At 40.4% G+C, this 14,132-nt stretch overlaps 1 protein-coding gene across 3 annotated transcripts in view; it reads right to left on the reverse strand.

Moving 5' to 3' along the window:
- Positions 1-10,425, reverse strand: part of LOC131218666 (Bowman-Birk type proteinase inhibitor C-II-like) — an 80,020-nt gene extending 69,595 nt beyond the window's left edge. Inside the window, exons 1-2 of one of the 3 annotated variants that reach the window (XM_058213344.1) lie at positions 9,985-10,177; positions 8,195-8,598 (exon numbers count right to left, since the gene is read on the reverse strand). In XM_058213344.1, the coding sequence (XP_058069327.1) occupies positions 8,390-8,598; positions 9,985-10,162 (387 nt within the window). In that variant the 5' untranslated portion in view covers positions 10,163-10,177 and the 3' untranslated portion in view covers positions 8,195-8,389. Of the gene's footprint in view, positions 1-8,194; positions 8,599-9,984 lie in introns of those variants that run through there. The other 2 variants (XR_009157802.1, XM_058213352.1) reach the window with 2 other exon arrangements.
- Positions 10,426-14,132: the final 3,707 nt, after the last annotated feature.

Here is a 14,132-nt window from a genome sequence, read left to right on the forward strand (position 1 = left end):
TCAATCCCCACCTTGTGGTCTAATCCTTGGACATGCTTCTTTTATAGGCTCACACCTTAAATGATTTGAAAATGTTGATGGACGGTATGGATCAAACACATAAATCATGGTGGTCACGGGTTAAAGGTTGATTTTGTATTGCGTAAACAATTAAAAATAAAAAAATTTGCCCTAATAACTTGAAAAGGGGTAATTTTGGAAGCAAAAATTTTTGTTTAATGAAAAATCACGAAGCGCATTCCGCGTTCGCCATTAAGACAGAGTCCTATCACGGAAAGAATTCAGTGAAAAACCACTTAGCGCTTTCCTTCTTCCACGTTAACAATGCATTAACAAACACCACTAAACACGGAACATTTTCCCAATTCCGCGTTAAGTGCAAAAATTCAGCGTTAACAAACACGCCCTAAGTCAGGTATTCTGGAAGCAGATTGCTAATGAGCAACTCAGTATGGGTAGTAATCTTTGTGAGGCCTACCATGATTTATTTATTTTATCATCTCATATCAACTAATTTTACTAGATCATTTTAGGACTTTAGCTTTTTAAAAAATAAGTATATCCAAAGCCCAAGTGAATCACACCATAAGAAATAGTGTGAATTGATCGTCCACTGTTAAAAATTTCTTAGGTGTTACAAAAGTTCTAGATCAATTTGATATTTGTCTTTTTACTTGTATAGATGTAGTGTGACCAGGCTGGATGATAAGTAAACATCACTATGGGCCTTAGGAAGGTTTTCATGATGGAAATCATAGTACACAATCTAGCTGTTAACGTGTGGAAGAGTAAGGATCCCACTACTGCGTGAGTGTGTGGTGGTGTGTGTGCGCGTGTGTAAAAAATAAAAAATAAAAATTGCAGTACAAAATTTAACTTTTATCGTGTGGAGCTTCTCTGGCCCACCATAATTTGTGTTCGATCCATACTACCTATCAATTATTTTCAGACCATTTCAAAGCGTGAGTCCAAAAATGAGGTACATCCAATAGTAAACCTCACGGTGCACCCTTGAAGATTTCAAGGGTAATAATTCAATCCCTGCTACTTTATGTGGTGTGGTCGGATAGAGCTTTGGATGTGCCACATTTTGGCCTCTTGCTCTAGAATGATCTAGAAAAAATAATGAATGGTGTGGATCTGTAACGCCCCGACTTTTCAGGACTCGAGTATATGACTCGTTTCCTAAAAACCTGAGTGCTAACCTTAAAGGATGGTCAAATTCGAGTATACATTTTTTTTTCTTCATTTAGAGTAAGTAGATGAGCTTAAGAGTAAACAAATCAGCATAAAAGAAAATTTCATTTACATTTGAAATATACAAGAAGTTGCCCATAATGATGCTACAAACAAATGTCCCAAACTTACAATTACAAGTGAAATGATATTATATGTAACAATATATATATATATATATATATATATATATATATATATATATATATATATATATATATATATATATATATATATATATATAACAAATCTAGGACTATAAACCATGTAGCAACTCTTGACAATACAATCATGCATCTTCAACAGTGATACTCTGATCCTTATCAGCCTAAACCTGAAACTCAATTAAGCCACTTGTATTATTTGTACGGTTATATATTTGATGGATGAGTAGCTAACTTAGTGTGAATTCTCCTCAAGATTACCCACTGCCGCATTAGGAAAGCATAGTTATAAAATAAAGCATACAAAATAATACATGATGCGGGTCTTATTAGATGCATGGATGCGTGAATGCAATCATCGCCCTGGGGATGCTCATCCGTGCAGACAGTGGGCTCGTACAATAATAATAGATGCTGGTCTGTGTCATGTATGCATGATTAGCCAAACCATTATTAGTTCAGTTACAAACAGCCAATTTAAATATGCTCAAGGTCACTACGGGGGCTCGTCACCAGCGTAGGCCGACAACTAGGGCATAGGTCTCATACCACAATCCCCGTCTCATGAGACTACCATTTTAGGATGTTTAATGGAAACCCGTCGACTAGTGACCACTATATTACAGTATATGGGGCTTACCATCGTATGATTGCACAGTATAAAACATCGAACCCATAGAGAAAAAATACCAAAACAAATCTCCGTAGGGCCAATATCAAAACAAGCCACATAGGGTAAATATCAAAATAAGTCACATAGGGTAAATATTAAAACCATGTGATAAAAGACCATACTCGAAAATCACTTAGAAATAATAACTCTAGATGGTAGGTCCACATCAATGATCCATTTAGATCACTACTCAATGTTCACTCCCTAAGTGCAGGGTTGTGATGTAGTAATAAACTCGGAAACTAGGTAGAAATAGAACTAGCCTAAGATGAAATCTAAATCAAATGGAATGTAGGGAATAATTGTGAAATAATTATGTAAAACTTAAGAGAAATCAGAGATAAGAAACTAGGGATTCAGAGGATCCACTTGTAGAGATCAGGAAAATCTTATGCCTGCTTCAAGAATCATGGAAATTAAATTGAACTTCCTCTGATATAATTTTAAAAAGATGAAAGGTATATGACTTAGAATGGATTCCATCACCAGACCATGCCCATGAGACAGAGTAAATAAATGATCTAAAATTCTAACAATCATCATCATAACTGAGAAAATCATCCAACCATGCCCAGGAGATGATGGTGAACAACAGGGCTTCCTAACGTCATAAACATAAAAAAAAAAGATAGGAATATACTCAAAGCTATCGCAGACCCATTATAATTTCAGTCACAACAGACCAATAAAAACTAAAAATATTCTCATTAATAAACTAAAATCCACATCAATTCAGTATAAACAAAAAGAACAAGTGAAAGATTCCCCCATCAGACTACAAGCTTCACCTCTTAGCCCTAGCTAAGAGTTTTAGCCTAATTTAAACATGATTAGGCTAAATCTCTATTAAACAAAAAGAAGTAAGAAAAGGAAAAGGAAACAAATTTTCTACTCTCTCTTCCACGTCCAAAAAGCTTGGCTGCCCTCCAGATTCCATACCCTCCTCCACGTTTGGAACTCTTTTTATATTTGGAGTAGTTGGAGTGGTAGAAATCGGATTTGGAAAGCTATCGCAGACAGCCAAGTTCGGGGCTTCAAAAATCGCCACTTTCCTCGCTCAAATTCCAAAGAAACACCGTCTCTTAGGACTTTCTTGGGTCCTCTACATGATGGACGGTTCAGATCATTGAAAATATTGTGATTTGGGCCATGCAACTCCTCGAAAATTTCAGTTTTCACGGACGCACGCTATTCGCACGTCATCGTGCTGACATGTTCAGTGGGCCTCGCAGTGATGCTTTTGATGAAATCCACCTCGTTAATCAGATTCCTCTCAAAATTTTGGTCAGAATGGATTGATTTTTTGTCGAGTTTTGGTGCAGTTCACTGCTATTTTTCTTCCGCCGTTCATCCTGCATTCTCTAACAATTCACGTGCGTACACGTGCATGGGACCAAAAGGTGAGCTTGGTGAGGGTTGTAGCTACCCCCTTGATGCAATGGACGGTTCAGATCATCGAACCAGCTGATGAGTAGAGCCCACTAGCCAAAAATGGACGGGTAGCGTCCGTCCGCTGTCCCTGTGTAAGAAGAAGACGGGTCAGCCCATCTTTGACCGGGCTGACCGTCTGGTGCACGGCCGCTGCGTGTACACTATGTATATGCACTGTATATGTAGGGTCCACTGTGATGTTCGTGAGACATCCGCTCCGTCCATTTGATGTGTCACTCCATTTAAGGCGTTGAGAACAAAATTGAAGCATTTTCAGATACCAGGCGGGCCCCAAATCACCGAACTGTGACTCAAATCGAGTCGAGTCCAGTTGACTCGGCAGCAACCAAACCCGACTCAACTCCCTTTCCATCCTATCTTCTTCTTTCTTTCTTCTCTCATTTTCTTCCTTCTTTTACATTTGTTGGCTTCTTAGCATAGCCCGAAACAGACCCGACTCGGACCAGCACACCGGCAAGATCCCTGGCCTGACCCGGACCCAACTCAGGCCGACCTCGGCCTGGTCGAGTTGGTGCAACACGCACCACCTCTCTATTCTCTCTCCCTTTCTTCTGAAATGACCAGCAAGTCCGGAACTCCATTTGGACCCCAAACGCAAGTCAGATCGTTCACCTGAGTCAGCCAACGAGTCACAGGCTTGGTTCGAGCTGAAATGAGTTGGCAGCGGCTCAATTGCCCTGACTCGACTCAGCTCACTCTCTCTCAAGATCTTCTTCATTTTTTGCTTCTCTGGATTCTCAGCAGACCCCAAGGCTCAACCCGATTTCGCCCCGACTCGAGTTGGCAGTGAGTCGCGGTGCAGTGCATCCCAGCTCGAGCCGAACCTCCCACTTATCCCCATTCTTTCTTCTCCTTCCACCCACCTACAATCTGAGGTTGAACCAGCTTGGAATCGCAGCAACTCGGTGAGCCGAAACGGTGGTCGTGCATGGAGTTTTGGCGAGGAAGATGACTAGCCATTAATGGCGGATTCCACTACTGAGCACGTTCCTTCGAAACGAGCATGCTGGAGGGTCTGAATCATTGCTGTGAAGCTTATGGATGCCTCAAATCGAAGCTCCATGAACGTTTAGGTGGTGGTTTTGACGGAAGAAGAAAACGGCTGTTTTTCTCCTTCCGGTCACGAGGAATGGTGAGGAACCCTAATACGCTCGATCTGTAGCTATGTATGGGGTCTCTCTAACTATCCTAAACCGTAGGATCCGAAATGGGTGGCTCGGATGGTGTTGTCCTTGCAACGGCTCCAAATACCACCAGTAATATGAAACCGGTCGTGGTTTCTCTTCACCGCAGGTAGAAAACTCTAAGACAGTTTTGGATGGTCTAAAACAGGGATCTGTGATTGGAGGAGAGATCCTTACACGGATCACAACATCTGGCCGGAGAAAACGGTGGGGATAGTTTTCCACTTTTGGAACGGGTCGTGTGATGGTGTTTTTGGGCCGGATTTCAGCACACACACGTATGCATGAAATTATGTTAGGTCCACCATCCTGGATGAATTTAAGAGACCTACAACATGAACGGTTTGGATTGGCTCAATGTGGCCCATGCAGATCACAAACGATCGGTTTTAAGAGGGCTGGAAACACAACTTTGTTTGTACGCATGCCCAGTTCAGCTGGAACTGTGCACATCCTCGTGGACTTCAACGCATAAAAAGTGTTTTTTTTAGTAATACCCAAGCTCTGAAAACGATGGACGGTTCAGATTGATCATGTGGGACACGATGGTGGGCCATTGATTGAGCAAAAACGTCCGTCCGTTTGAAACGTACGCTGGCGGGAAAACAGGAGAGGTCTTTGCCTCTTTTGGCTAGGCACGGGTCAGAGGCATCGGACCGAGCCACTTGGCTCAGTGCACAGCAGGTGCACACTCTGTTGTGCACGTTCACGACCTAGAGGTGGGGTCCACTTATCTGTTTTTCCTTATCCACATCATCCATTCGTTCCTAGGAGTCCACTCAGAGCCTTTGGACAAATATCAGGTAGATCTAAAGTTTATGTGGGTCCCATAACTTAATTTGGGCCCTATTCATGGATTTAAGTTGATCTGAGGATAAAGTCATTCCGACATCGATCGTCAACGGTTAAAAGGGACCAAGGGACCACCAAACTAGAAATTTGTGGCTGGATTGTTGATCGGATGGCCTAATACACATTATACTTAATTACAATGTTTTTAATATTGTTATTATTATAATCATTACTATTAGTTTATTTTATTTTATTTTAAAGTTGTTTAGGTGGGTCTCATCTTGATCAGCACCATTTATTTATTCACTCATCCCTTATAGCGCTTTAATCAGAATTAAATTATTTTAATTTGTAAGTAAGCCACACTTGTGATCTCACGGACAACTAATGATTCACGCTAATCCAACGGTTGGATTTCTTCTAGATTTGATCACCACCAATCAAAAGGGTTTTAAGGGCCCAAGGGCTATCCATACCGTGATTATTAGCGGGATTCAAGGCTTGTAAATCTCAGTTGTGTTTACTCCCAACTTAACCTTAAAACTGGTGAACAATGGACTTGGTGATTTGGGCCTTTCAAATGATGTTCTTTTGAGATCCACGCCATCTAGGATGTTATATATTTTCAAGTAGCAGATCCAGCCAAAAGTGGGGCGGATCCAACGCTCAGGTGGGCCATACAATTGAATTTTGAGTCCTACTTGTGGATTCTCGTAAATCCGGCATTCAGATCATCTTCAGATTTGATCTTCATGGTTCCTAGTGGTCCTTAGTTGATCATAGGAAAAATTAACAATTATTATCCTAATCAGATGGTTGGATTAGGGATTAGATGTCCTATTATACATTAATAACCTTATTATCACTTATCATTTTTGTTATTATTATTATTTTGTTTCACTTCTTCCACTCCTCTATAATTTGTGGGTCCACCCTTATCAGTGTCGTTTATCCCTTCTCCTATATGGCTTTGACTAAAGATTTGGCTATTTCAGTTTGTAAGCGGGTCATAATAAATAGGCCTCAACTTACGGTTATCGACTTATTTTAAATTGATGGTTGAAATAGTGGATTTTGTACTCTATCGGTTGAGGTTCAGTGGTGGGTTGTGATTTATTAAATGATGGTTACTAATGCTAAGGTTATTATGTGTTTTCGCACCGTTATGCAAAATTTGGATTATTGGTAACACCCGAGTACGCAAAAGTACAAGGTGTTATAGGATCTAATGCACAAATTATGGTGGGGCAAAGAAATGTACCACATATTAAAAGTTATGTTGTGTGGTACTCAGTCTATTGGAGGGAGAAAATCAAACTGATGTAATTAATGACCGATAACACGGAACATAGAAAACAGTCAACTGTGAAAATTTATTTCTTGCTAAGAGTTGAATTTAGAAAGTTAGTAAGGTGATGGCATTTTGCCATGCAAGGTCAATGTTTGAAACTTCACAAGAATAGTACGAAACACCAATTGTTCACATGTGGCTCTGGGTAATAGGGCACCTTGGGTGCATTTGGTACACTTTCAATTAGCCTTCAAGTTTTACCAATGTGATCCAGACTCGATTGTAGCCGTACGTGTTGCAAACCATGGTCTGATTAGGGATTTGGATGGTACGAAATGGTTCCTAAGTTGATTTGTTGAGCTCTCCATTGACATTGCACCTAAGTGGCCGTCGATCGTGCCTGCACGGCAGATCAAAATGTGCATTGAATGGTCAAAGACTGTCATGAACTAGCATGTGCAAGGCCTCTTACTTATATAAGTCAGGTCCAGATGTAGGTTTTGCCATCAATACCAATACAGCTCTCCGTGAAATTGTATTTTCTAAAATTCTATGTTTTTTCGTGCCATTTTTTTCTTTTTTTTGGGAGTATTCTATCTATGTATAATCAACTCCAAAAACATAATACAATATGCTCTTTTTGTTGGGTTTGTTTCAAGAGTGACGTGGATTGATCACCTACATTGATTGTTGCAAATTAATTAAGAGAAACTAGCCTTCATTGTATATTGGCAACAGATTGCTGGTAACCTTCACAAGCTGTCTCGATGCAATTCATAGTGGAGACAAATACCGTCTTAAAGAAAATAATTCTGTAACATGACTTGAGCCATTTTCCTTTTGGTTTAGTTTACAATTGGTTTATTCTCCTAATAGAGCTTTTCTGAATTTGAATATGTCATTTGAAATGCATTTGGCTTTCTTAAAATTGAATTGCTGAATTCTTTCATGATGTTTGAATGCAGCTGCCCATGGACAAATGCCACCATAAATATAAGGCATACTTGGCATCAATATGCAATCCAATCCATTCACCTGATGTGCCTTGTCAAGATGAATTTTTTTTAAAATAAAAATAAAAATCACTTAATTTCAAAATTTAATTGGGCCACACCATGTGAATATAGGAGTTTAAAGTATACTTTTAATAGGGTGGCTCGCCTAAAGTGTTGAATCCACCGGTGTTTTGAGATAAGGGCAAAAAAGGTGGTGTACCTAATGGATGGTGTTGATTTCATGCAGGTTAATGCTAGTAAGCCTTTTTCTAAGTGCCAGCCCTAACAGAGGCCACAGGTTATAACTCATTCTTTTAATTAGACTCTTATCTGATACATATGACTAGTTCAAAACAACTCAGATTCAATCCTACCCGATTTGATTGGATACCAAGGCTCTCCAGTCAGTCTCCAACCCAGTCAACATCAACCTATCCATTCATCAAGAGAGCTACAGAATAGGAAATATAAAGTAACACTGGCGCGTTATCCAATAATAACACTGCCTATTACAGAGAGAACCGGTCATCCCAGACGAAGCATCATCCTAAGATACTTTTCATTATTTAGACATATATAAGAGACCGGTACGTGGATCCTTGCTACTTCTCAATGCCTGGGCTCGCGCAAATCTCACATTGGTCCTTGATTACCGTACATATGCATATGGGGGGTATGGACTTGGTGCAAAGGCAATCATTCTTGCATTCCGTGGGGCAGTAGTTCTTCACATAGGTGCATACATATCGCGGTGGCCAGATTAAAAGGGCGAGGCACCTGTTACAACATGGTTCATCTTCTCCGCCATGTACTGAAAAAGCATTAGTAATGTGAACGGTTATTATTTTAATATTATCATCATTACCACTAACCATCATATCTTCTGTGTGGATTTGAGGAAGTAAATATGGGTTTTGGGAATTCATCACATGCTTTCCAACTCATTAGTAACTAGCACGTGTTGGAGCTGTGTTGGGCCCACCAGGAGGCGGGACTGCCATCCAGCCTGAGCCCCACCGTGTTAGGCTTAAATATCAAATTACAACTCAGGTGATAACACCGAAGGTACCAATGTGGGAAGTTGGGAGGGTGACGTCCACTGTAGAAACTTCAAGATGAAATGTGGGCTCTACCGTGTTGTTTATTTGCCATCCAACCCCTTCATCTGATGTGCCACAACAGGATGAAGGGACATGACTTAACCTCAGACCATTCTGAAATTCAGGTGGGCCAAACCACCTAAATATATTGTTTTTACGAGTGATTCTATATTTCTCCCTGTGGTGTATCCCAACTGAGCTTTTGGATCAGGTTAACTGTTGGATGTACGGTGAACTTGAGGAGACGAACAAGATGCATGGTTTGGATTCTTAGATAGCTTGAAAGCATCTCATCATTCTGGTTGATCTACTCATGGCATGGTCAAAGCACTCCGTGACTCCATTCAGCTGGTTTGAACCCAGGTGAAGTCAGGAACCACTGGAATCATAGATGAACCGGCCCAACATAGCCGGAAACTTATTGGCTGCAGCACCCACCACCGGGATATTCGACCCAACTTTAGTAGGAAGCAGTTTGCTTGGTGGCGTGACTCTATAGTCACCATGATATATTTGTTAGATCCATGCCATCCATCCATTTTGCCTGCTCATTTTAGGGCATAAGCCCAAAAGTGAGGTAGATACAAGGCTAAAGTGGACCACACCACAGAAAAAAGTAAGGATAATGACAAGATATTTTAGACGGACACCTATGTATAGGATCCCCGGCCCAAGAATCAGTAATTAGGTAGCTTCAGATCGTCCACAGTGTACAAAACAAATGGATGGCTAGAAAGGTTGGCCAATGGTCCAGATATAATGATCATGTGGACACCACCTCATGAACAAGCTTGTCTGCCTTCTGAGCCAGAAAACCTACGTAATGGGCCCACTTAACGGATGGCACGCATTGGTGTCAAGGTTCTTACGTGTTGGAGGATCCGATCAATACATCTCAATGTAGTGGTAAGGAGCCCAGGCCACTGTTGACTCGCTGGGCATAACAGAAAAAAATAAAAATAAAAATGAAGGGGCTGAACCAAAAGACATAAGACGGTTAGGCAGTTCAATCCACCAATGGGAATAGCCGGATCTGATGGACCCAGCGTTCCTACATGCTTGACACGTGTTTGGTGAGGATGAAAGCACTATATTACCTCCAGCAGTAAGTGGAGTGAATAAGTCCACGCGAGCGTGAAGCTGCAGGAAAGAGGTGGCAAGGAGAGCCACTATCAACATAACGCTCAAACCTTTCTTCTCCATTCCCATCTCCCTTCGCTGAAACTTTTCTCTCTCTTGTAGCTCCGACTTCTTTCCCTGCCTTTCATCTCCCATTTATACACCACGGAACAGTCAATTGGACCAATTGAATAATAACACGTGTATTCCCTCTTTTTTCTTTTTCTTTTTCTAACCTTATTTTTAGGCAATCACGTGCCACCTCTATCCTATGCTGAAGAGGCATTGAATAAGAAGCGCAGGCGCAAGTGGGAAGATAATTATCACGTGGAAAGTATGTATGAGATTTCATTGGTTACTGAGCAGGACACGCAAGCACGGTGATAATATCGCTATTACATTTTATTTAGGCATCTTCACAAGGATCACAAGGAATCTTAGGGGCGTTTGGCTCACTAGGGGGCGTTTGGCTCACGTTGTTATATGAAATTTGGACCGATGGAATTGCATTTGGTACCATACAAATTTCACCCTGTATTTGAGAGGATCGGAAAGGCTGTAATTAGGTCAGATGACTTTCCATTTGATTCCTATTGAATTAGGATGCCTCCACCCTAAATGTTTAAATTTTTTTATAGATGTGAGCAAGTTCTATAAGTCCATGCATGATGATGTATGGATTATTTCCACAATGTCCACCTATCCTTTGCAGAAACCCTTATCTCTCTTATCACCTTGAACTTTTTCCCAGCCCTTCATCTCCCATTTATACATGATGGAACAATCAATGAGACCAATTAAAAAGTAACACGTAGGCAACCACATGCCACTTTTATCCCACGCTCAAGAGGCAGTGGATAAGGACTGATTGCATGTCTAGAAATACCATGGTATCATGGCCATCCAATCCCATGTTTGGAATAAAATTCTTGCTATAGGGAAAACACTGGGTGAACCAAAATCTTGTTAGGTGGCCATGGAATTGTAATCAACGACAGTCACTTGTACACATATATAACTAGAATGTCACGTGTAAATGGTGTATATGGATGGACGGCATGGATAAACATATGTAGGAATGTGGGGCCCACATGTATAGTGGATTTCAAAATTCACAAAAACCCCACATAGGACCAATTGCAATTCCATGGGATCAAATGCAATTCCATCCCACCTAATCCCAACCTTTTCCATCCTACCAGGATGATGGATGGAATTGCACGGGACCAAATGCAATTAATTTTATCCCACCTAATCCCATATAATACCACGTGCCAAACACCCCCTTAGATGATGATATTTTTGCATGTAAGCGCCAAACTTCACCAGAATAGTGTGTAACACCATCCAAGCACACACGATGTGAGCAATAGGGCTGCTTGAGTGCCTTCGGTGCACTTTTTACCTACGCATCTTCACAAGAATCATAAGAAGCCTTTAAAGTTTTCTGAATGTGATCCAAAACCAAGTAGAGCCATGTTGCAAACTATGGGTCTGACTAAGGATTTGGGTCGTGCAAAATGGTTGCTAAGTTGATTGATTGATATGGTATGCTAACATTGTGCCCAAACGGCGGTCGATCAAACCTATATTGCAGATCAAAATTAAGATGATTTTTGAGTGAATTAACAGTTACATTGATCTGTAAGAACTCTATAAGGTGGGCCTTATTGATCAACGGTCTAGATTGTCCAGATAGTTGGACTGTGTGATTAGGTAAACCAATGGACCCCACTTTAGTGTGATTCACGCAGAGTATCTGCGTATGAATGCATAAGGGTTGGAGTGCTATAGCTTGATACGCAGAGCTATTTGAGTTTGCACTGGGATAAGACAGTGTGGAGCCGTGAGAGAGAGTTGTGATGGGTTTTAAACTCTCATCCCCACATAATCTATATAAGGTAGCTAGGTCCCCGATCCTACACCATCGTAGAAAGATAAATCCCATCTACTGTTCTGCAAATGAGTGTGAAGGAGAGGAAGATCTTAGCATTATTTTTCTAGTATTCTGCTTCTTTGTCTATGGCATCTTAGTTAGGTAAGCCATCTAAACCCTAGATCTCTATGTCCTATGCACAGCAAGATCGCTGGGACTTTCACATTAAGCTAAAATAACAGTTGGTATCAGAGCCATTATGCATATGTATGGATGATCGAATTCATCTATTACAGATTCAGATTCAAATTAGGTTTTTCGAATTCGAAACCCATATTGGAAAGTAGGGTTTTCCAATTCGAAACCCATATTAGAAATTAAAGTTTTTCGAATTCGAAACCCATATTGGTAATTAGGTTTTTTTTTCAATTCGAAGCCCGTATTAATAATTAGGGATTTTCGAATCCCAAGTCCAAAATTAGGGATTTCAAAACCCAAATACAGAATTGGGGATTTTAGTTCAACCCCAAATCCAGTTAAAATTAGGGATTTCGAATCCCTGTATCCAGAAGTCAATTAGGGAATTCGAAATCGAATCCCATATCAATGTCTAGGGATTTCGAAACCTGAATCCCTAATTGGGAATTTCAAATTCTATTTCCCATATTCAGATTTGGATTTTTTGGATTTCGAATCTCGGATCAGCAATTTGGGGATTTTCGATTCGAATCCCATATCAGAAGTCAAGGATTTCTGTTTCGAATCCCAAATCCAGCATCCATCAGGGATTTTACAACCCCAAAATTAGATCATGTTAGGGATTTTAATCTCCAATCTCAGTATTAGGGACTGTGATTCCCAAATTACTATAGGGATTTCAGATCTTACATCTCGAAATTTAGTCACGGATTAGGGATTTTGAAATACCTAAATCACAAGTTAAGATTTCGAACCTACTTCCTCTGTTGCCGCCTATGTTGACTGTGATAGAGGAAAACAGTAGATTGATCTTCAGCCACACCACTCTCTTCTCGATCTTCCCTCTCTTCCATTATTCGGTGTCCTTCTAGAGATTCCGGTGAATATGCCACTCGTTATCCAGCCCATCTGCAAGTAGCCTATCGCCGAAAACTATGGGGATATTGTCCAACATCTTCTCACTTCCAACGTCCGATCGCTGGCCCAGAGAGAGAGAGAGAGAGAGAGAGAGAGAGAGAGAGAGAGAGAGCATTGCCTTAACCCTCTGCAGCTCATCGTCGTTGGAATGAAATTAGGGATTTCTTCCCCTTTTTTCGGACTAAAGAGGTTATATATGGAATCGGGTCAGCAGACCTGACTGTTGGCTTGCAGGTCCGAATTTAGGACCTGCTAACGTTTACTTGTTTGTGTTGATGGGCCCTTGCCTATTATTTGGGCCCATTGACCATATTTTGGGCCATTGGATTTTATTCCATATTTGAGCAATGATCTGAACCGTCTGTTTATTCAATCAAAGCATATAACCTAACTCATTTACCAAGAAGATGATCTAATAAGTATTAAGAATTTTGGATTGAGGTATCCATCTCATGGACACCTACGCATGCATCTATCCATCCAAATTTCCATGCTGACCATCTATCATGTGAATGTCGATAGTTAAAACTGTTATGCTCACTGAACATGTCCAAATTATACAGAGTCTTGAGTCGGCATTATTAAGAGTCCATTATCCATCTTTTAAGAGTTGATATAGACCTTTTAAGAATAAGGAAAAGTGGAACATAATCATCTGTTACACTTTAAAAGTTTCTAATTTTCTAAGGGTTAATACCAACCACTTTGTGAGCCGTATTAGACTAATTTAGATATAATCCATTGAGAGGCAAGATTATAACTGCAATCCTGAGTCTAAATTCATGGAATTGGATCTGGTTGTGTTAGCCACCATAGTGACCTCAATCAGTGAAAATTTTCACGAATTCAAACTTGTGAATTTTGAGATTTAGAGGATTGCATACAGTTGCGTTCGGTTTCCATGCAGATTGTGACGAAAACACAAATGATCATTTTTTAGCAGAGATATGAATGGGTGGAGTAAATGGCGCCATTAATGTAAAGCTGAAAGACTCATTTTACCCACAGGTATCGAGTGTCTCATATTTACATATTTAGCATTGCTTAGCTTCATGTTTAGCAGGATCACTGACATATTATCATTACCTCCCACAAGAGGAATGATGATGATGTAACAGATCCTCACCAGGATAT

Source organism: Magnolia sinica, chromosome 1, assembly GCF_029962835.1.
Source record: "Magnolia sinica isolate HGM2019 chromosome 1, MsV1, whole genome shotgun sequence".
NCBI classification, from domain to species: Eukaryota; Viridiplantae; Streptophyta; class Magnoliopsida; order Magnoliales; family Magnoliaceae; genus Magnolia; species Magnolia sinica.